The sequence below is a fragment of the Nannospalax galili genome, unplaced genomic scaffold (assembly GCF_000622305.1).
Source record: "Nannospalax galili isolate Female #2095 unplaced genomic scaffold, S.galili_v1.0 scaffold132, whole genome shotgun sequence".
Lineage (NCBI taxonomy): Eukaryota > Metazoa > Chordata > Mammalia > Rodentia > Spalacidae > Nannospalax > Nannospalax galili.
In genome coordinates this window covers 1205981-1230983 of record NW_008332644.1, presented here as the reverse complement: position 1 = coordinate 1230983, position 25003 = coordinate 1205981, and the positions used below count along the sequence as shown (strand labels likewise).

The 25003-nt window shown below is 39.3% G+C and overlaps 1 protein-coding gene and 1 pseudogene across 1 annotated transcript in view; one reads left to right on the top strand and one right to left on the bottom strand.

The window, feature by feature from the left end:
- The window catches only part of LOC103729482, a 23958-nt pseudogene extending 15475 nt beyond the window's left edge, over window positions 1-8483 (top strand).
- Itprid1 (ITPR interacting domain containing 1) overlaps window positions 1-25003 on the bottom strand; it is a 141027-nt gene that overhangs the window by 67016 nt on the left and 49008 nt on the right. Inside the window, exon 11 of the mRNA XM_008827561.1 lies at window positions 22268-22325. Coding sequence (XP_008825783.1) covers window positions 22268-22325 — 58 coding nt within the window. The remainder of the gene's footprint in view (window positions 1-22267; window positions 22326-25003) is intronic.

Sequence of the window (25003 nt, the reverse complement as noted above, 5' to 3'; positions counted from 1 at the left end):
CACCAATTAGTGTCTGCCCAGCACTTTCCTTCTCCTCACCTCCCCCCCTTTTTCCACTACCAGTATATATGTCTGCTGCTTTCAAATAAAATTTTGGAGCTTGATCAGAACACTGTCTTGCTCTCTTTCTTCGTGTTCCTTGTTTGTCATTCCTTCTAGGACCCCCACTCGTCGTGCCACTGTAGAAGTGTCCTGCGGGTCGGGACATGATTCTATGATAATTGACCAAGGACATCTTATAGACCGTTAAACAATACTGAGTATTACCATTGCACTGGTTACCCACCATACTTGATAATAAGTTCCTATTTCTGAATAAACTACATATCTGAGTTCTAGAACAAACAAGAAGAAATCAAGCTGGTACTGATCTTAATGCTTCATCTCTACTGGTTAGCTGCCATAGTGCTGAAAGGTGATGCAAGCTGCTGGAAGATAGAAGTAATCATCAGCTTTACTCAATTTTGAACACAGAATTCCACAACAATTTTCCTGGAAGGATACACCCACTGGTACAATAGTGGCATGAATGTTAAAGTAGTAGCCAACAACTTTCTGATTGGACTTTAGGCCTACTTCATACATGGCATTGTTACCAGGGCCAAGAACCTGTGGTTATACAGGTCACAGATCATAGGGAGGAACCTACTGCTAGATGGACATAGTACTAAACTGACTTTTAATGTCTTACTGTTATATCAGTAGATTAATACATCTCTCAACTCTCATCAGAGAAGCTTCTTGTAACAGATGGCAATTACCACAGAAACCCATAACTGGTCAACATACAGAGAAAGAGACTGTGGAGCACTCAGCCCTAAATGAGACACCCACAGGTGTCTCCCCTAAGGCTCAGAGATCATTGCAGAAGAGGGATAGAAAGATTGTGAGAGCCAGAAGTATGGACAGCTTCGAGAAAACAGTGTTTTCCAGACAGCAGGGCTATTGCACATATGACAGCATGCACAGGACCTATGCAAGCTCAAGCCAGACAAAACTCCAAAACAGAAGGTGCAGGAAGGTGATCAAGAAATCTGAGCCCTATCTGAGGAACTGTTGACTTCAGAGAGAGGTTGACCAGGCTACCAAGCATTTGAAAATACAAATTAGACTTGATAGGTCTTAAAAGAAGACACCTGAAGTTCTGGTGGGGGTTGTAGGTAAGAGTGGAGATGATGGAGGGGGGCTGACTATGATCAAAATATATTATATAAAATTCCTAAATAATCAAAAGTGAATGAAAAAAAGTTTTAAAGAGAAACATAAGAATATATAAGCTGCTTTCAGAACTCAACAACAACCAAAACCCCAAAACTCCAAATTTAAAGTTGGCAAACAATTTGAAATAAAGTTTCCATATCAGTTATGGAAATACTTGATGAGTACATGAAAAAGCATAATTGGTCATCAGAGAAATGAAAATCAGAGCCACAATGAGGCACCACTAATGTAGTGAATGTAAGAAAGACAGATAATAGGGGCTGGGTTGATGGCTCAGTGGATAAGAGTGCTTTCTGTACAAGCATAAAGGCTTGAACTTGGATCCTAGCACCCACATAAAGTTCCTGGTGTGGGTGTGCATGTTGATAACCCAGGTGCTATGGTAGGGCAGAGTCAACAGTACCACCAGATCTTGCTGCCCTAGCTTCAGGGTCAGTAAAATACCATGTCTCAAAGGAATAGGTAGAGAAGTCATAAAGTAGCTCACCTGCTGTCTTCTCTGACCTCTGCACACTCATGCATGGATGCAAGCACCCACATTCAAATACTCATGTACCACACCTATCACACACAATGAAATAAAAGAAAAAAGACCATAATAAATATTAACAATAATTAGGAGAATTGAAGTTTGTTTACTACTGGTAGGATTATAAAATGATTTAGATGCTTTTGAAAACAGGAAGACAAGTCCTCAAAATTCTAGAAATTCCACTCCTAGGTCTATGCTTAAGAGTAATTAAAACCTCTATCTACTCAAAAATTTAAGCATGAATATTAATAGCAGCATTTGTAATGGTCAAAATTCAGAGGCAATCAGGGATGGTCAGTCTTAATTGTAAATTTGATTGGACTGAGAAACACCTGGACAATTAGGAAAGCACATATGGGCTGTGTCTACAGGGACACTTCTTTTTAAAAATATTTTTATTATTTTCATTTTTGTGTATGCGTGTATTGCCTGCATGTAAGTGAACCCGTGTCATGCAATGCCCTTGGAGATGAGAAAAGGGTGTTGAATCTCCTGGAACTGGAGTTAAGGACAGTTGTTAACTGTCATGTGGGTGCTGGGAATCGAACCCAGGTCCTCTACAAGAGCAGCCAGTGCTCTTAACTGCTGAGTCATCTCTCCAGCCCCCTACAAGGACTTTTCTAGAGATGATTAGATCATAAGAGCTCTCACTCAAAGTGTGGTTTAACCTACTGATGTACTAAAATCTTGAATACACTATTGGGTGTTGGTGGAAGTGTGACAGGTAGAGCTTGGCTAGAGGGTGTCCTCCTCTGTCACCTTCCTGTTATTGCTAAACTCTACTTCCTGTATGCCATGACCTGAGCTATTCTGCTGTGGTTCACTCCCTCTATAATGGACTGAAACCACTGAAACTGTGAGAAATTTAGTTCTTCTTCCTGTAAGGTGTGGCTGATGCTACAATGTTTAAACTTACTAACACAACATCTATTCATTAGCTGATGGATAGATAAAATGTATATCTGTATGATAGAATATTATCTGGAAGAAGCAAGGAATAGCTTTCTGATGAAAGTTATTCCATGGATGAATCTCAACATTATAAGTGAATGAAGTCATTTGCAAAAGATCACATATTATATGATTCCATTTATAAAATAACCAGAATAAGCATTGTGGTAGAGAACAGATCATTGATTGTGGTAGAGTGAGGACAGGGGCCATCAGAAAACAAGAAATGGCTAATAACGGTTCTGAGATTCAATTAAGGAATGATAAAAATAATCTAAAATTAGTCTTGATAATAACACACACACAAATATACTTAAAATCATTAAATTACACAACTTAAAGGGTCAGGTTCATGGCATATAAATTATATGTCAATACAATTGTTATAAAATAATGTAATTAATTAAATAATGAACAAAAATACGTAAGAGAACGAAGCAGCACCTTGTTTTAAGAGCTATAAAACTTATGAAAGAAGTTAGCTTACTTCTTAAAATGAAAATAAAACAAGAACAAAAATGAGAACCAGTCCTATGCACGACTCAGAACCATCAAACAGCATAGGAGCCCTCAGTAGCAACCTCTTCCATGATTGTAGGTAAAGAAAACCATGGAGATAAAGAGGTTGCATAAGAGCTGTTTGGGAGGCAGTTAGATCCCAGATTGAGACTGTCTTCTCCCAAATCTGTAGTATTGAGGGGCTATGTATCTCCAACCCAGGCAAATGATGGAGCTTTGTTCATTGGGTGTGGCAAAAGCAGAGGCTCTGATTGCCTTAACTTGACGCTGTACTCACTACACTGCAAACATGCGCACACAGAGTGCTGGAAGTCAAAATCTCTAAGCTCTCTTCACTAGCTTCTCAGATCACTAAATGACTGAATGTCATTCTAGGCAGGAGATTAGAATATTCCCTGAGGAATATAAGCAGTTCAAGATAAATGATGTAAATAAATCACACATGGGTTACCCTCAAAGTTATATATTCGAGACAAACCTGTAGTTAAATTCAATAAATCTCTCCATATATTCAGAATTAATGAGATTTTGATTCCTCCATTCTTAATCTTGAGCATGTGCCAGGTAAGACAACTCCCAGCACACAGAAAAAAAAAAAAAGATCAAGAAGAAACAAGAACTACTCTGTGAGAAGAAGATGTAACAGATATATACAAAGATAGGTGTAACATGCACAAAGCTGTAACTGATATTTTTGAAGGGAGAAAAGAATAGGGTGGTATGGGAGAATGCATTCTCAGAACGTAAATCTCATAGGAGTAAAGTATATGAAAATGGAAATTAATCTATTGGTCAGCTATTGTAGTGATTAAAAAACTGCCTAAGAGAATTAATTTAAAAGGAAGGAAGGTTTACTTTGGTTCATGGTATCAGCGGTTTCAATCAATGCTCACCTGACTCTAACTTCGGGGCTACATCACGGTGGGGGCATATGGTAGAGGAGGCCTAATATCCTCATGACAGTCACTGAGCAAATACAGATATGAGATGGGACCAGGCTTACAATTCCCTCTTCAGTGATGTGCTGACAATGACCATACTGCTTCTATCCAGCCCCCGATGCCCCCAACAAAGGTTCCATCAAGTCCCAACAGCACCGTAGACTAGTAACCATCCTTTTATATGTGATTGTTTGGGGACCATTTCAGATATAAGTTAAAGCAGAATCTAATAAAAAAGTTGGATGATAAACTGAAAAAGTCTTCCAGAAATTATAATTAAATAATAAAGAACTGAAAACGAAACAAAATTAGAGAACCATTTCTTAAGTGCCAATATTCAAGTGTTGGAGTTAATTCTCTTTGCATAAATGAAGATAATACCCAAAGAAAGAGAAGGGAATGTGCTGTAGGAGAGCGACAATCTGCCCCAAGAAAAAAGCCAGGGGAAATATGAGGATGAGTGTAAAAATGGTTGGTAATATTCACCAAGGAAAATAATGTCAACAAAAACAATTAGAACATCAGCATTCAGTCAAAACAACCTGCTGGTCAGTGACCTGGGTACCTGCTCAAACTGGCTGGTAAAACTATCTTGATCCATATTTTGTTCCTTTTCTCAGCATCTCCTTTAATTTCTCTGATGAAAATGTCAGTTGATACAACATTTGATCTTAATATTTGAAAATAATAGTCAAATAGAATATAATTTTTATTTCCTTTAAGCTTAAATTTTTTCCTTTCCACATCAAGTCAGGACAGCAGGAGTTCATGGTGCTGGTTTACCTTATGTTTGTGAGGTTGTATCACATGGCTTTGGTTTCATTTAATGCTTAATCATCACCTCTCTCTCTCTCTCTCTCTCTCTCTCTCTCCCCCCTTCTTTCTTTTTCTCTCTTCTCTTGCATTATTTACACACTTGATGAAGAGTTTGACTTTGTTCAAATTTTCTTGTAGGAAAAAAAATGCATCCTCTGAGAAATCTTTTTTTGGTCCTCTTCATCCACTGAACACAGTAATTATTGATTTTCCAGTCTGTGTCTGACACCAGGTAGTATGGGACTCCTAGGCTAATGCATGTCAGAACCTTCAGGCAATTACAAAACCATACTCTGTCCACTTTATAGTGAATAAAAATAAAATATTAGAAGGTTGGGAGAGATGGTTCAGTGGTTAAGAGCATTGGCTTGCAGAGGACCTGGGTTCAACACCCAGCATTCTCATGGTGGCTGTCAACTGTCTTTAAGTCCAGTACCTGAGGATCCAATGCCCTCTTATGACCTCCTCAGGTGTTGCATGACACAGTGCACCTACTTACGTGCAAGCAATACACTCATACACATAAAATAATAAATAAAATATTTTAAAAATCAAATATTAGTTACTAAGTAGTTACATTCTCGAGAGCAAGAATTTATACTATTGATATAAGAAGAAGAATGAGAAAATAATGAAATCTCTGTAGACTAACTCCACACATTTAAAAAGGCTATTTAAAAAATAGAAAATGTATAAATACATATTATATTAGATTTCAAAAACAATTTTGATTTCTATTGGATAGTGTATCCATTTGTGACCAAGGTTAAACCCATGAGACAGCCATGCAGATGGGCAAATTGCTCATGTTGAAGGAGATAGGCCATGTCAGATATCATCACTGAGGTCTGTGTGGGCACCAGAACCTGACAGATTTGGCAGAAGAAACCAATCAAAATCTCAACTGCTCTGGCTGAATCGCTCTCCAACTCTCTTCCCAGAAAGAAGACCAAGCTTCACCCCCAGCTTCAACTTTCCCAGACAAGGCAAGAAGGAGAATCCCAATTCTCTAAGGCCATAGCCAGAAGTACAGGGACGGAAAAAGGAAGAACCCCAGTCTCCAAACCCTTCCCATCACGGCTTCTTGTCCCATCTGGATGCCCTATTTGCTCAGCCCTTGCCAGAGCTTCATGCTTATCAGAAAGGATGATGTTTGTTACACAAGGAAAGACCTGGGACCTTTCATCTAAGAGAGAAAGGGAGGTGGAAACCTTGATCTTCATGGTGACTGCATGCTAGCTGAGACATCTGGAAATCACAAACTCCATAATTAATGGTATAAGTTTGCTGATGCAATCTTTACTTTTTCCTATCTAGTCCCACACCAGTACACACCCAGAATGAACTTGACCTTGACCTTCACTTACTTCCTCCTTAGAGGCCTTTATCAATCAACAAGATCTTGGCCACACCCTTCTTTCCATCTGTAATATCTTGAGGCCATAAAGCTTATAAAAGATTTATTGTCTAACTCCTTTCCCAAGCAATCCCAGGCCAAAACAAAGGCTTCTTGGTTTCTGACTTGACATAAACTACTTTGTCAAAAATACAAAGTGTTATGTTTCATAAATACAGCTTTCATTAACCATCAAAATTTAACTTTTAGGCACAGCTAAGCATGTTCGTGTTCACTTTCAGGCTAACAAACCTCCAGCAGGTGATGTTGTTTAGAATTACTATTGCTTACAATTATTATTGTTACAAATAATATACTATATGGAAATTCAGTATGAATTCATTTAAATATAACCTCTAGTTAAGTCATAAAATTAGGGATTGTTTTCTTTCTTAGTGTGGACCATTTCAATTAATCATAATACTATATTTTGGTTTTAATATAGTTTTAGAAATAAATCAGCATTTGCTCTGTTTAACCATAAGTCTAGAGTCACCTATATTTTTACTTAGGGAGATATTTAAATAATCTAAGACAGCAACTTTAATTTTTTTGCTAGGGAAACAGAAATGTGTTTTTGACAAGAAAACTTTAGGATGAAATAAACCGGAGAATCCCAGCTCAATTGCTCCTTAACTGGGTGACCTTGATTCAGCTCCCTACCCTTCCAAGCTTCAGCACCTTGTGTGTAAAACGGGAATGCTGTCACTTACTCTCAGCTCTGGGGTGGTTTTAAGAATGAATTAGAAATGTTGGGGTTGTAGCTCGGTGGCAGGGCACATGCCTAGCAGGCATGAGGTCCTAGGTTCAATCCCTAATTCTCTCAAAAAATAAAGAGGATGCCATCAGTTTGAAGTTGCGTTGATAGTACTTTGGAGCTGTGGAGATGGCTCCACGTGTAAAGTGCAGAAAATACACCGAGCTCAGGTCCGAGAGATCTCCGCACCACCCCACTTCCACTTTGGCCAAACTAACCAACCACACCCCAGTTTTCTCTGCACATTTTCAGCAAGCAAGGTTGACAGGGCATTGTGAGTTTGAGAGCAATGCCAGCACCTACTATCAGAGCAACAGGCCCTTGTGGGGAAGCACTCCAGAGGCAGCAGCTGCGGGGTGCAAGGGTAGCTTTGCTGATAGTGAAGCAGTGCCTCCAGCCAGCACCTGGGTGGCCCCACCCTGGGCATCATGCACTACAACAGCAGGCCACCGGAAATGCAAAGGAAGTGGTGAGGCGAGTTCTGGGGCTGCTGGGCACTCACTTGAAGACAAGGACTTTCCTGGTGGGCAAATGAGCGACCCTGGCTGATGTTACAGCTGTCTGCACCCGGTTGGGGCTCTATAAACAGGTCCTAGGAGCCTGCTTTCCGTCAGGCCTTCCCGATACTAACCAGTGGTTTCTCACCTGTATTAATCAGCCTCAGTTCAGGGCTGTCTTGAAGGAGGTGAAGTTGTGTGAGAAGATGACCCAGATTAATCCTAAGAAGTTTTCAGAGAACCGCCTAAAAAGATACCCCACGGAAAGAAAAGGGTTCACCGGGGGAGAAGTAGAAGCAGAAGCCCTAGGCTGAGTGGAAGGAGGAGAAAAGAGCAGCTGCCCAGCTCTTGAGGAGTTGGATGAATGTGGGCAGGTGCTGGCTGCTGAGACCAACACCAAGGGCCCCTGCCCTCACCTGTCCAAGAATCCTTTCGTGCTGGATGAATTAAAGCCTAAGTACTCCAATGAGGACACCCTGTCTGAGGCACGGCCATATTTTGGGGAGCATTTTGATAAGGATGGCTGGTCTCTGTGGTTTGCCTAGTACCGTTTCCCTGAAGAGCTCATCCAGACCTTCTAAAGTTGAAACCTCATCACTGGAATATTCCAGCAATAGAACAAACTGAGAAAGAATGCTCTTTGGAGCCAACAACAGCAGCTCTGTTTCTGGAGTTTGGGTCTTCTAAGGCCAAGAGCTTGCCTTTCTGCTGAGTCTAGATTGGCAAGGACTAGGAGTCATACACAGGAGGTAAACTGGATCCTGGCAATGAGGAGACCTAGTCCCTAGTTCAAGAGTACTTTTCCTGGGAGGGGGCATTCCAGCACATGGGCAAAGCCATCAATCAACGGTGAAGAGCAACAGAAGACAGCTCTGGGACAGTCCTGGTCTTCACAAGTGCACATATGGGCGATCACACATGTACATACACATGCACACATGCAAGCACACACGAACACACAAAAGAACTGGCTCATCAACGTTTTTCTGAGTTCCCTGTAACCTCCATGCTAGCCCCTGTGTAGATGTAACACCAACCCTGAGCTGAAAGATAACTATTAAGAGGCATGCTTAATATCTTCAAAAGACAATGATACAATTAGGAACATATACTTTGTGTTCATTTAATTTAAAATTTTATTTATTTTGTGTATGAGTATTTTGCCTGCGTGTTGTGTACCACTTAATGCAGTGCCTACAGAGGCCAGAAGAGGGCACAGGAGCCCCTGGAACTGGAGTTACAAATACTATTAGCTGCTGTGTGGGAGCTAGGAACCAAACCAAGGTCCTCTGCAAGAGTAGTCAGTGCTCTTAACCATTGAGCCATCTCTCCAGATCCTTTGTACACCTAATTTTAAGAGGAAAAATGAGTTAAGGTTTATGGTGGAGGAATATAGTTACATTTGGGGATGCACTGAATATGGAGTGTTCCCAGGGAGTGGAGTTCTTGGAGGAGTTAGACGGCCGAAAATGTAACAGCTGAGCTGAGACTTTGAAAGATGGATGACCTTTGAGCTATGGAAGAGGAGATCAGAAGCGGCTGCCATGTAAAGGGAGCAGCACAGCCTCAGAGATACAACAGTGTTGAACAGGGGAGGGGTACTGAGGAACCCAGTACACACAGAGTGTAGGTAAGTGGAGAGAAAGTGAGGTTGCAAGATGGGTTAAGGTCAGAATGGGAAAGATCTTGAACTGAGTCCTAAGGAGGTTCACATTTATTATAAGGACAAGAGAAATATAGCATCGTCACAGAAGTAAAAGTTTCCAAAGCAAGAATAAGGTACCATACGTACAGAACTTAGCACAGGGCAACTGTCCTGTTCAGTCAATAGTGGGTGACACCAGGTTTCATGCTCCGGGAACATACTCAGTCAATTAAGAAAAGCACTGACTGCCGGCTGCAGAATATCCCCATGGTGCCAAAATGTCTGTGGAGTGGGTGGGGAGGGGGAAGGAAGGTGTGATAATTAAAAGAATTGTTACTTGCGATGTCACAGGAGCCGATGTGTTAACGCCACATGCTGGAAAGCTAGGATGCTCCCAGCTGCCGTGGGGAGGGAGGATTTGGATCCCTGGCACCACTCATAAGGACAAGATGAATCACAAATGTGTTAATAGTGAGGTTCTATGTCATAACGTGCCAGATGGAGGTGGTTACATCTCTGATTGATTGCCTCCTGGCCAAGACAGGGGTTTTCCAGAAGGCGAATGTCTCCAAATTGGCACCCGACTCCAGGGATCAGCAGGTCTTTATTATGGTCAATATGGATCTGACATTCTCCACTTTATAAAACGTGACTGCCTCCAAGACATGGGCAGCCAGAACTGGTATCTGGATGAGGAAAGACCTGCTGAAGATGTGATTGACACAAGAAACAGGTTTGTGCTGGACAGTGCTTGTGTAGCTAAGCATAGTTATTAACTAATCTGGACTGGATGCATTGGAAATAAGAGGGTGCAGATGGGGGTGGGAAGAGACAGTATACAACCTGCTTATGAGCAATAGAGAGAGAAAGAGAGAGAGAGAGAGAGAGAGAGAGAGAGAGAGAGAGAGAGAGAGAGAGAGAGAGGAAGAAAATGCTTCCAAGTCTTAGACCCCAAATCCCCACAGCAGATGAGCTGCTGCCAGGCAGAGACTACCAGGCCGAGGAGAGCAGAGGACAGCTAGTTGACCTTCCTGCCTGCTCCCTCGCTCACACCCGGATGTGACCACCCAGCCCTTTGTTGTTTCTGCTTTCCCCCCTGTGCAAGCTTCCAAGTATAAACAGCCAACTACAAGGGCAATAACTGTGGCGTCCTACTGGGAAGGCAGGCAGCCTCTCACAGCCGCGTGCAGGCGCTGGGTCCTAACACAGGACAGTGAATAAAGCTTCATTATGGAACAATGGCGGAAGCTGCCAGAGCCTACAGATTTGAATAAACAACAAATAAGCAACATCTGCTCCAGCATATGTGTATGGTAAAAAAAAAAGTCACAAAATAAAAGAATTTGTAAATGCCAAAAGCAACACTAAACTGCCAGTGCTACTGTAGACTGAATTTTTAATTGCACATGCAAAGAGGCAGGCTGCGGGTATTAGTCTCACATATGTCTTGTTGCTGCCAACCTGGGAGTATAGATGAATTTAATTAAATAAGGATTATCCCTTCTCCCCAGTACAATTACTTATTTATAACAATGATAAAATTGCCTAATAAAAAATTGTAATATTTTAAAAACAAGGCTAGAAAACACCTCACTTTCTGTGCAAGTTGTTCAGGGCTATTTGGGTTTAGTGTGTCATTTAAAATTAAGTCTATGCCTACTGCCAAGAAACAAACAAAAAAGAAAGAATGAAAGAAAGTAGGAAAAGAAAGAGAAAACCACCACCTACCACTGACAAAGCCCATCCAAGTACCCTTATCATAAAGCCTGCTGCAGTTAAACAGTCAGAAGCTACATTATGGAGAAATATAAAAGAAGACACAGAAAGACATGGGAATTGGCTTTCATGGGGTGTGCAGAAAATTAAGCAATTGGACTCAAATTGAGACCAGGCAACTGAGCCAAGGGATAGGACAGGGCCACTGAGACTTGCTCTCCACCAGGGTCCTGGTCCTAATCTGTCTTGTGAACAGTCTGTGGCTGGGGAACCAGTTCCCTTCATTTTGGAAGATGTACTGTTCCACATGTACTGTTTCTCTAAAAACATACCACTACCAAAAACAACCTAACAACAAAAGAGAGGGGCACACTGTCCTTCCCAGGGACAGCAGAGTCCATCTGCACCTCAGCAACACACATGACCAGGGAGGCCATCTGTGATGATCTAGGAATGAAGCTGCAGTAGGCACAGGGGGCTCACAGGAAGCAGGTTATGGAAGAAATCTCTGTCTTCTGAGACTCAGGGCCTTGGTTTATTTTTAAGCAACTTTGTTTAATAGCTTTCCTGCACAGAGATGTAAGGCAAGTGCTCAGTGCACCAACTGGCCATCTCTGCAGGTCAGTTCACAAGGCAATAGGAACTAAACATAGCCAGGGGCTCTGCAGTGTGTGGCTGTGGCCAGCAGCACAGTCTCCACCTCTGTTATACTGAGGAGGTAACAAGCCAATACGGCTCTGTGGAGGCATGCTTGAATTAATGCATAATGTGACACACAGTATGTGACTATGCAAAATGAAACACACACCAAGAATGCAAAAACATTAGTAAGGGTCTCAAATCTGTGCCTGGCTCTTCCTAGACATCAGCAGTTTTCTCTTCATGTGTTACTTTTTCTGTAAAAAATACAATAATTATTTGGTTCTATGAGCGCAGATTCTGTTTTCCTCTCAGTTGTGTATAGAGAACTTGAGCATCCATGAATTTTGCTGTCTGCCAGGGAATCCTGGAACCAAGCCCTGCAGATACTGAGGGGTGATTTACTAGAATCCTTGCCAGAAAGTTAACTAATACACTAATATTTTAAGAATATTCATTTGTCTCTGGCCCATAGTTGAATCACTGCCAGTGAATTAGAATAGGAACTTGTGGGCTGTGGATGTAGGTCCACGGGGGAGGACCTCACCAGTATGCATTAGGTCATGGATCTCAGCACCACAAGAAAACACAGTACTGGAGTTCTCCTGGCTAAGATGAGGAGAACCTGGATGTGAGGTGACCAGTGTGGAAGGAGCACTGGCGGAGGAGTGTTTTTATGAGTCCAGAGTTGTGTTGAGGATACAGGGTAAATAAGATAAGGATTCCACCGTCGAGAGGAACACTATTTAGCAAAAAAGAGAAACAGAGGCAAAGAGTTACAGCTTCTCCAAGTGAGGTCAATAGCAGTATCATTTGCCACAGCAATGGCAAAGGAGGTGCAGGAACTCAGTAACTGTGTAAGAAAGGAGAATGGTGATTCGAATTAGCACCAGTTCCTTTGAAATCACATAAAAAAGACAGACAGGCGAGAGGCAGAAACAAAGACGGGAGAATAAACAATAATTTTGTGTTCAGTGGTTACTGACAGAAGAAAGACCACTCCACAGGCAGGATATAAAAGGATATGTTCAAAATTACTTTTTCTAAATCTGCTTTGAAGCAAAAGCCCTACTAGCAAACTCTTAATAAATTATTCTTACCACATACACAAATATACTTAATTTTAAACAGCATTTAGGGGTACTTTGGTGAATAATTGTTTTGTTTTGGAAAAATTAGAAGGTACAGACATACAAAAGAACAACAACAAAAAAACAGATGCCATTCTGTCATCAAAAATTGCCATTAACAGAACTCTGTCTATCACATATTTATTATCATCTACCTATTTATCTACAGGTATCTATACATCTATGTATTAATCTTCTATCATGTATCTACCCATATATCAACTGTGTATCTGATCATCTATAAATCAATCATCTATTCATCTATCTACCTATCATCTATCAGTCGATTGATCGATCTATCAATCTACCTATCATCTATCTTTCTATCACTATCATGTTATCTATCTATCTATCATCAGTCTATCTATCTATCATCATCTATCACCTATCTAACATTTATATCTATCTTTCATCTATCCTTTCTTTCTATCTATCTATCCATCCATTAATCCATCCATCCATCCATCAATCATCTATCTATCTATCTATCTATCTATCTATCTATCTATCATCTATTTTGTGTGTGTGGTGGTAAGAGTGAAATACTTGTTAAAAATTAAATATTTCCATTGTATACTGAAGAAGGAAAAAGGAAAAATGCATTATCTGAAACCAGCCACCATCAGTCAGAAAACTATTTACAGCAGCTTAGCTCACATGCAATCTTTATTATGTTAAATAAATTACAGGTGCTTTATTTTGAGACAGGGTCTTCCTATTTAGCCCTAGGTGGCCTGGAACTCATTATGTAGACCAGCTGGGTCTCCTTCAAACCACAGAGATCTACCTGCCTCTGCCTCCTGAGGGCAGAGATTAAAGACATGCACCCCACTCCTGTCTATACATGTATTTTTATGTACACAAGCAATGTAAGGAGTTGGTATATTCTTCTGAAGGAGCATTCTTTTCTATTATGTTTTGGATTCTTAACTATGTTTGAGGACTGTGTCATGAAAGACTGAGCCATGCATTCTTAATTCTCAGCGACCGCCAGGTACTCCATTGGATATGTCATTATTTAAATAGTTCTCTTTAGTAGCTATCTAAGACGGTTCTGATTTTTTTTTCTACACCACTTTCAATATTGCCGAGACTAACTTTCCGGTGTGTGTACAAATGTCAGCAAGCAGCCGGTTGTGTCTCAGACACAAATGTCCAATGAGCTACCTTCCATGTATCATGTGCCCCTCCATCACGACTCATTTGACTCAATTTAATTTTGATTTTACTTTTGAGATTACAATTGCGTTTGAAAATCGCTCACTTACATACTTATTTAGTAAAAATTCCTTCTGAAACCTTTGTTTTTGTTAATTTTTTGTTAAAACTTTTGTGAAATATTTGAAAATCTTTCAGATAGTAATACGTGAAAGTATGAAAAACCAGACAACAAATGCTTGATTCTTATAGCTACCCAACAGCACTTTTAGAACCTAACATTTTGTAACAGTTATTTCATTTTTTTTTCCCAATAATTCAAACACAAAGCCTTGCAAATACTAAGGAAGTGCTTTTCCACTGAGCTGCATCCCTGGATCCACCTCAGAAATGTTTTAGATTTTTATTTTACTTTATATATGTAAGTGTGTGCCTGAGTATGTGTGTGTGTGCTCCGTGAGTTACAGGTTCCTGCAGAGGACAGAAGAGGGTGTTGGATCCCCTGGAACTGGAGTTACTCGTGCCCTAACAAAGTATTATTTTTAATACAAGAGTGCTCATCTCTAGAACTTTTGCCCATAGATTTCTCTCATTTAGCAGTTCTACATTTGAGAAAACTTCCTTAGTTTTCACAAAATAATGGCTGAACAGTTTTCAACACTAGGACACACCACAGTTTTCCAAGCAGGTCATATTTTGGGGAGGAGGGTACAGGCTGCTCTAGTTTGTTATAATGAATGTTGTTGCAATACAAACCTTGTGTACATTGGTGTCTATTGGCATGTTAAATTCCAAAACTGGAATCATTTCCCTGAAAGAAGTTTCCATTTAAACCTGTGAGGCACTGATAGGCCACATTCAAAGTACTTAGGACAAAATAACCTCTAATCAATAAGGGTCTTTGTTTTCACTCTCACCTTGTATTCCCAACAAGGTTCATAAGTGAAAATGTGAGACTGATCACATTTTACTATTGTTTCAACTTCTTTTCCTATCACTGTGACAAAGAACCTTGACAAAAGCAACTTGAGAGGAAAAGAGTTCTGTATAGCTCGCAGTTGAGGTCACAGACCATCACGTGAGACATCAAGGCACCAAGAGCTGAAGCAGCTGGTCGAATTATGTTCATAGTCAGAAGACAGGACCAATGAATTCATGGATATTGCTCAGCTCCCTCACTCATGCAGTCCAGGATCCCAGTAAGGGAACGGCGCCACACACAGTCGGGGGTTAACCTAGTTAGGACAATCCCCACAGCTAACCTAATCCCGATAATCCCTCATTGAGACACCCTCCCCTGGTGATTCCACATTGTGTCAAGTTGGCAATGAACGTTAGCCATCTTTTTGGAAGAAATTTTGTAGTTCTCACTTAAGATAGCCTATTTCCTTTCCCAATTAATATGATAAAATCTTGTCATTCTGATTGATTTATAAAATTTTTACAAATTGATCAGGTCAGATTTATAGATTTCATATTAGGTTATTTGGTATCTAATGATTTGGGATTTATAATTTTGATTAACCTTAAATTAATTTTTATTACTTTCTTCTGTCTTAAAGTATGCATTATTAGATTTTAATATTATACTTTTCCATTAGTTTTTCTCTTTATTTCTCTTAACCTACGTCCAAATTTCACAGTTAAGTGAAATCTATCATTTCACGGTAAGTTTGCTGTAATAGAATATCCAAATCATTGTTGTAGTTTTAATCCCAAATTTGTGTTTGTGCACATGTTCATGTGGATGGTCATGTATGTGTGTGCATGTGCATATATGTGTATGTGCATGTAGAGGTCAGAGGTTGACATTGCCTTGGCATATAAGTCACTCTACACCTTATTTTCTTTTGAGGTGGGGTCTCTCACTGAATCTGGATCTCATAGATTTGCCTAGAGAGACTGACCAGTATGATCCAGGGAACTTCCTGTCTCTTCCTTCCATCCCATTGGCCCCTCACACCCAGCCCACTGTGATTTTATGCAGCTGTAGAGATACAAAATCAGATCCTCAGGCTACCAGTCGAGCCATTGCCCCAGCCTCTTCTGAGTTCTTTTATAACATTTTATTTATTTCAAAAGTTTTAACTAGAATTAAACTTCAGTTGAATGTTTAAGTTCACTCCCTCCATACACTATTTTTATTATCCTTAGAGTCCTTTTAGTAACATTTAATTACTGGAGTAATAAAAAAAGCTAATAAACCATAGTTTTAGGGCTGGAGAGATGACTCAGTGGTTAAGAGCACTGGCTGCTCTTGCAGAAGACCCAGGTTTGAATTCTAGCACTGGCATGGTGGCTAACAACCATCCATAACACAGCTCCAGGGGATCTGATGCCCTCTTCTGTCCTCTGTGGGTGCTATATGACAGGAGTGCACTTACATACTTGCAGGCATACAAATACTATGAGTTCTAAATATGTTTTAAATATATAAACTTATTTAATGCTTTTGTTGATATTATGAGATAAATGCAGTTCTTAACCCTTTAAAACCTGTTTTAGATGGGGATGCAGAGGCATGGATACTGGGTAATTTGTAGATGTTCCCAGGCAGCAGCTAGAGTGTGGTGTTGGAGACTGAGTACACTGAGCACACTGAGTTTGCCTTCCAAACATGCCTTCACTTCTCTGAGCGTACTGTCCTCAAGTAGTGGGGACATTCTGAGTAGATTATTCCATCTTTGAAAATGGTGTTAAACCTTGCATATAGAAAGAATACGTCTGGGTAAAAAATTATTGGTTCACATATTTCAGTTCTAAATTATAGTTTATTCAAATTTGTCATTTAGCATTATTATTAAATAGGTCTTTTTTTTTCCCTTTGGGAGTAACCTGTATTTTTCTGTCTGAAATTTGTGAATTATTCTTTGCCCTGCCATATCCTTTTATTTTTACCTTTAATATCTATATGCTCTCATTTCACTGATATGACCGGACTTAGAAAATCATTTCATCGCAACATTTATTTATTTTGTCAAAGTATCATGCACACATTAAAATTCAGATCCTATTAAAAGACTGATCTGGTTTTGGCCACTGGAGATTGGAGAGTGGGAAGCACAGGGACTTTGGAGTATTTATTTTCCTACCTGTCTCTCTTCTGGGTTACTTAGAGGCTGGCTCCTTCCTTCCACTAAAAGGTGCAGCTTTCAACAAAGGTTTCCACCCCCAGTCCCAGGTACAGCTTTCTGTTCTTGGCTGACCATCCTGGGAGTCACTGTGAGGCTTCTAAATCGGAAACTTGGCATCTGTCTCCCATTATTGGTTTTAATCAAGTTTGCTCATATTTTCTGTACACCACTCCTCTGTCACCCAATTTGAGTATGTTACATAGTTTTTATTAGTATTTTAAATTTTATTTATTTTTCTTTTATGTGTATGAGTGCATTGCCTGCATGTGTGTAAGGGCACCTGTGTCATGCAGTGCCCCAGGAGGTCAGAAGGAGTCGGATCCCCTGGAACTGGAGTTACAGATGGTTGTTCTAAGCCATGTGGTTGCTGGGAATTGAACCTGGGTCCTCTGCAAGAACAGTCAGTGCTCTTAACCACTGAGCCATCTCTCTAGCCCAGTTTTGTTTTATTTTGAAATGAAATCTTTCTTCTACTTTTCCTTTAAACTTTCCGAACCAAAATACTCAACTTTATAATACTTTCTCTTTGTTGTCACACCAGGATTGTCTCTCTGGTTTTCTATTAATCAGTTTTCAAAGCACAGAACCAATTTCCAGTGTTTAGTTGACTCTGTAAACACAGCACACCACAGGACTAATAGTTCAAAAGACGGCATTTCATTTTCTCTTTGCTGATTATTACCAAGTATTAGAGATCATCTATTCAAACCACCAAATAAAAAATCCTCGGTCAAACCAAGACCAGCCATCAACTATAAGATATCCTTTGATTGCAGAGATTTAAAGAAAAAACTGGGGAAAATGGTCAAATTGAGTGAACATCTCTTCTCAAGCTTTCTAGATTTCTCTACCTGTAGTCACAGGCCCTCTGGTATCCTGTTGGTGCTCCTGTAATGAGCCAGCTTCCTAACTGTAGGGAATAATTTCACTCATATATGCAGCACTTAATGAGCAAACACTATGGAACTTAGATTGAGGTGTGGACTGAATCTGTACAATTTGTGAAACAGGGGCAAATTATTGAGCCTCCTTTTGCTTTTATTTCCTCATCTAACAAATGCAGTCATAGTGCCGATCACAATGGCTGATTTTGAGGGTTACATGTAACTTCATGAAGCAGTTCCTGTGAAGCATATCTAACAGCCCCTGTCACTCTGTATCTGTGCTGTTAGATGTAATGAAGTGATCTGGTGCTTAAAATTATTTTGAGGAGCTGGAGAGATGACTCAGCAGTTCAGAGCCCTGGATCCTCTTCCAAATGATATGGGTTGGGTTCCTAGAACCCACTTGGTGATTAACAACCTTCTGTAGCTCCAATTCCAGGGGATCAAATGCCCTTTTCTGACCTCCGTGGGCATTGCATGTAGGGGTACACGTAGATACATGCAGGCAAAAAACTCATACATATAAAATAAAAATAATGAAATAAAACAAATCATACTCTATAGGCTACGTTATATACATAAGAAAGTTAATTAAATTGGGTGGGTGGGGGAGCAGTGTGGGGAAGTGCAGAGGGGGAGTGGATCTAAATGTCCTCAAACTATACTGTATGAAAATAGCAAACTTCAATAATTTTTTCAATTGAGACAGGGTTTGACTATGTAGATCAGACTGACCTCACACGTGTGGTCCTCTATCTCATTTTCTGGATGTGGAGATTCTAGGATGGCATCACCTGCTCACTTTGCTGTTGAGCTCATATAATGGATTTTGGATTACAAAATTTGTATCATTTGTAGGATTTTACTCTTATCGTAGTTTCTGATCTGCTTCTGAGATTTGCTGACATTTTACTCACTGTGAGCTATTTTATTTTGCAATCTTCAGCATGACTGTAGGCACTCATGTGCGGATCTAACATCTAGGGTTTCTCCTGACTTGTCTCTTTTACTTGCTTTTTTTTGGGTGAATATAGGTTATCTTTCCTTATTTTTTCACAAATTTATAAAATGCTGATTGTACCTGGACATTGAGAATGGTTTATTGGTTTAGGAAGCAGGGAACTCGGCTGGATCAAATTCCAAATGGAAGTCTGCTCACTTCCTTCAGCCTTTCTGAGTTTCTTCATCTTCATTACACACGTTGAGTTCAAGCACCATACAGACACATGGGCAGATTTCACACTCAGAATTCTGGGATTTCCTACTCTGGCCATCCCCTTTCTGGGATGCAGACCCCACTTCTTTTCTCCCTCAATTTTTATCCCAAACTCTGTCTTCTGCTGTTTCTGGCCAGTAAGATTGCAACTTTCTCTTTGAGTTTTGGAAAGGTATCACATGAAGTTGCCTCAGGAGAAGAGGTTTTTCTTTGAAGAAACTTACCCTGTGCTGTTCTTATATTCAAAGTGTTGAAACCTTCCACTATCTGCTGCTGTTATTTATTCTCCAGGGTCTTCAGATAGTAAGTTTGAAAATATTTTGTCTGAGCTTGCAGTTAGTTATGGGAATGCTGGTTCACTAATGGAAACACAATCAGGCCCTGTATCTGAACAGAATGAGCTTTTCCAGTGGTTTCCAGCGTTTCTTTTCAGCCACTCTGTCAGTAGTGTACATTTCTTCTAGATAAGCCTTATTTTGAAGTGCTCAGTCTTGTGGTAATTTTCTGTCTGTGTTTCCCATCTTCTAAAGTGATAGGAAATGTTGCCATGATCAATCTGATAGCTAAGTAGCATTCATTTGGAAACTATGCTCTTGATATATTGGTTTTCTTTTTTAGTAAACCACTTTAACCTTTAGAGTCATCCACAGAACCTGATCACAATGCATCCTCCACATTCCTCATGGCACCTGAGAGATACAGATGGTGTGCCTTGCCCACTTTAAACATCATGTATGTGCCTTTCTTCTCCTTATATTACTTTCTCATTTCAGTCATAACTTTTCAGAGGCTAAAAAGGATACTCTGTTCATAAATTCGGTCTCCCTCCCTAATATTCAGAATACTGTGCATGAGGAGCTACAGTATATTCTTAATGATATTTATGAGATTATCATGTGCCTTTAACTATTTGTATGCAACATGTGACTTTAAACGACAATTACCTCCCATGGTTCTACATGCTGGTCAGCTAAACTGTGCGGTTGTTACTTGGAGTCTAGATCTGGACATCAAGGATGGCTTATTCACATGGGAGATCATCAGGGCTGTCTACCAAGGTGCCTGTGCGTGGTATCATGGGAGTTCATCAGGGTTGTCTACCAAGGTGCCTGTGCATAGCATCATCCGGGTTCATTAAGGCTGTCTACCAAGGTACCTGTACGTGGTATCATGGGAGTTCATCAGGGCTGTCTACCAAGTTGCCTGTACGTATTATCATGGGGGGGTTCATCAGGGCTGTCTACCAGGGCACCCTGGATGTGGTATGTGGCATCTCATGCATCTCCATGTGGCATCACAACATGGGGCTCGATTCCCATGAGAAGTGCTCTAAAAGCAGACATCTGAGGATCAAGAAGCAGCCAGTAGATTAAGAAACATAAGCCAGTCTCCTGAAACTGAAACTCACGTCTGCCATAGTCTGCTGGTCAAAACAATCGCCCCCTGCCCGCCCCCCCCCCCGAAACCCAACAACCCTGAATGCCTTCATCTTTCTAATAAAATTATCTTTGAAATTTAAATTTTTAAATGCACATATAGAGAGATTTATGTCAAAGTGATTACATATGCCTGATAATGTTCTTGCTCTATTACTTTAATTACTTTTCCTCATTTGATCTCAGTCTCATTTTTCTTAGCTTAGCAACACTACTTTTGTTCTATTCTTGTTTTTGAGACGTAATATCCCCAAATGGCCTCAAAGCTTCCATTTTCCTGCTTTAGTCTCCCACATGCTGGGATTATAGGCATGCGTTACTACAGTTGACAACAGTACTATTTTTTAAAATTGTTATTTATTACTTTTATTTTGTGTTTGTATTGCCTGCATGTAGGTAGTTACACACCTGTTGTACAATCCAACAGAGGTCAGAAGAAGATGTTGGATCCCCTGGAACTGGAGTTAAGGACGGTTGCCAGCTGCCATGTGGGTGCTGGGAATCAAACCCCGGTCTTCCACAAGAGTAGTCAGTGAGCTTAACTCCTGAGTCATCTCTCCAGCCCCAACATTTTTGAGAGTAAAAATTTAAAAAGTCCCACTTGTCCAGATTTTCCATATTAGGTAAACTATCTCATGTCTCACTTTATTCTCTCAATTTGCCCAGCGTCGCACATAATCGTTTTTTAATAATTGGGATGGCTTGTGTGATATCAGTAGACCACCTAATTGAATGTCAAGGAAGGCAGTTCCTATTGACAAGGGGACCTCTAGCTTCATTGAGAAACATTCAATTAGATGGAAAACAGATGCTTATTTTTGTCTTATAAACCTCGATGTAGGTTATGTGGTAATTACTTGAAGAGCAGGATAACAATTTATGTAATCAGCAGGACCCTATAATTACTAATGCATAATTTCCAAGCAGCATTTAGCAAAATGAGACCCATACATACACTTTGTAATGGAAAAGATGTGTTTGACACCACACTAAATTAAATTTAAAATTTGCATATTTTCTTCCAGGAAATGCACTGGCCTCATCTGCTCTATTTTGCTTGACTAATCTCTGCCTACTTCCAGCTCCACTAAAGATCAGGGAGCTGTGAGTCACTGTGTTAAATGTGAGGGGGGAAGACGCACCAGGAGTGAAAAACAGCTTCCTACTCTGTTGTCTAGGATGCATAGCATCATTCTAAGGGGGATTTGGCAAGTTGCATCCTGGAGCTTTGTTTCCACTGAGAGTCTGACATCGGGGTCATACAAAACTTAGAATGCAAGTGCTGGTAGAGAACTTAAAAACTGTCTGAGCATATTTCTTTATTACACATGGAAAAACTGAGGCTCAGTAAAATGCTATGATGTGCAAGCATTTGGCAATTGGAGTAGCAAGCACTCACTTAGTTTCAGATGTGAAATCCTTTCTACTATGGTAGTTAAGGACACACAGCATTACCATTAGGTAAGCCACATACTTCAAAAGCCACAGGCATGGTGAACACTATCCTGAAAAGAACTTTAGAGTTTTCATGTGCATTGCAGCTCAGGTGATACAGAAATGATAGGGCATCTCTTGGAGATAACCGAATCTTTGTACATTTGAACTAAGCTAAGTGCCAGGCACTTCATTCTCTTTCTGAATGATCATTGATGAAATTGTATCCCTTATTGAATTCTTACCTATAGTTCTTGAAGTCGGGTCAAGAGGGTTACCATTCTCTTCTTCAAAGCTCTGAACCTAAGACATCAAAATGCATCAATCTCACTACAAACATTTTCATTTAATCATTTAATCAGTAAGTTATGATTATTCAATGGTAATCAAGTAGATGGATAAACATGAATTCCTGAGTTCAAATAGCTTATAGTCTTCTGAGAGAAGGTGTCAGGGACAAGATATTCATGAGAAAGACTCAAAGTTAAGAGAATTCAACAGAGGGCATGATCACCTCTGGGTGGGAGGGTCAAGGGCTCTTTGTGAAAGGTGGGTTTGAATTCTTTTTGCTAGCTAAGAACACTAAATATGTTTTATTTTTCAAAATGAGAGCATAGACTTCAATTTGAAACATTTTATAAATGTTTAACTTTAATAGATTATATCCTATTATTGATGATGAAAAATATTGCCAAAACAAAATAGTAAAGATTACTTTAAAGTACTAATCTAGCTTACTATAGAAATGTGTCACATAGACCATACATGAAAGGCAGAGGATGGGTACTATTAACATTTTGAAGTGATTCTTTATAGGTTTTATGTTTTCTATGCTTTTTCTGTATATAGGTATTTAGTGAAAATTTTTCACTCAAAAAACTATAAGGGATAATATCTTATACTCAAATTTGATTAGACATACTATCAGCATTATTTTTTATTGGTTTTGGTAGCTCAAACCATCATGAATTATAAAAATGTTCAAGTGTAATGAGAATGCTGTCTTCCAACCATTATCATTGAGAAGCATCCATTTAGTACAATTCAAAACTCTATTTTTTCAGATGAAAAAAAAGTAATGAAAGAAAAAAAAGCCCAATAATTTTAAATGGATGTCAAGCATCCCTGGGCTTTATACCTGATCCAAACTTACTATTTCTTTAAAAAAAGAACAGTAAAAATTAAATAAAGAAACAGACTGCACATAGTCAAGATACCAATAGACAGTAACACAGTTAATGATCTCACATGTGTTTTCTACAGGATCCTTTAATGAAGGGAAGAAGGAAGGATGAAGATTTTTTTTTTATCAGGGATAGAAAGACACATCCTTCCTGTAGTATATAATTGAATGAGTGTCACAAATATTAAATTCATTTAAATGCTTGGTAATTTAAAAAGAAATGAACTGACTCAATTCTACTAAATCAAATTAAACACAAAATACATTGACTTTTGCATTCGAAATCTATGCCCAATTTTTGTTGGAATCAGAGTTTTGAGATGTGAGCCAAATGCAGTGTTCAGTAGGACTTCAGGGGGCACACCATAGATTGCTTATAAGGGAAAATGTAGCCAACCATAGTTAGAATTCTGATGGCCAGATATTTATGTACATTGGCTCATAATATAAATGCCACAAAATCTGTCAATTTCACACATATTTTTCATTTCTTATAATTGGATTTTTAAATTTGTCATTTAAAAATACACATTAATCCTGACATTGGCTCCTGTTTAAGACACAATCTCCCCAAGCTGCATTTTCTCTTTCATATGGTATTGAGTGAAATAAGTATTTGTCCCAGTGCTAATATGATATATTTTATATATTTTTTTTTTGTTTTAAGGGCTATTTCCTTTATATTATTTTAGGGCCATCTCTGCTTTATATACACAAGAGGCATTTCACATCTCCAAAGAAATACTGAAATTGGTTATGAAATTCTACAGAATATTTTAGTTTTCTAAGGAAGCCATCCTTAGACTAATATGAAATACTTTTAATGTTTAACTTATTCAACAGTTATTTGTGAAACTATTCTTTTAATGTCCGAGTAATCCTTTCTAGGTTAAGTTAAGAGAAAACACTTGTTTTTGTGTCACCCCATCATATATCTTCAAATTGTGGCACTTGACCAAAGATGTTTTCTTTCTCCCTTTATAATTTTTATACTACTACTTTAAATTCAATTTAATATTTTAAGGCATATGCGTATAGTTTTGAATGTATAAACACATATATATTTGTAAATAGATATTAAGGTCATTCATAGATATGTATTTGAGAAAACATATCTTTGCGGGGCAGGGTAGGTTACAGTAGTTGTATTTCTCTGACTAAACAGTATTTTTTTCTTTTAAGGCATGGTTTAGCTTCACTTTCTGTAAGTTCCTTGATCCTCTGAGCTGCTTGACTGGTTAAAAATACCTTTAGTTGGTTGCTTCCTGGATATCACAAAATATGTTTGTAGAGTGATATAAAGGCACATCTGGGGACCCGTCCCCGTCTCTCCATGTCATTGCTTCTGTGCCTATCCTGGCCATCTTTCAGTCACTACCCTCAAGGCAGATTTGGTTACAAATTTTGTGCTACTCATTGTGCCTGGCACATCCAGGGTTCAGTCAGGGATGCCCCCACCTTGGGGTTTATATGTTAATATCCTACTCTGCTCAGGGGTAATGGAGAGAGGGTCAAAGCATTGTTCTTCCTAGTCCTTTGTGATTATATCATGTAAGTTATTGTCAAGTTCACATCCCATCCTGATTGTCATTACGATTGTATAGATGAATGGAAGTTTTACATATATTATATATGAATACATTTTAAAAGGCTAAACATAGGAGGAAATATAAAAATAATACTGCAGATTATTATGAGTGAGATAATGGAATTAAGTAGAGAACATATATGAAAATGGGCCACACTATATCAACATCAATAGATCCCAAAGGAAAATAAAGAGCATATTAGTTCCCCA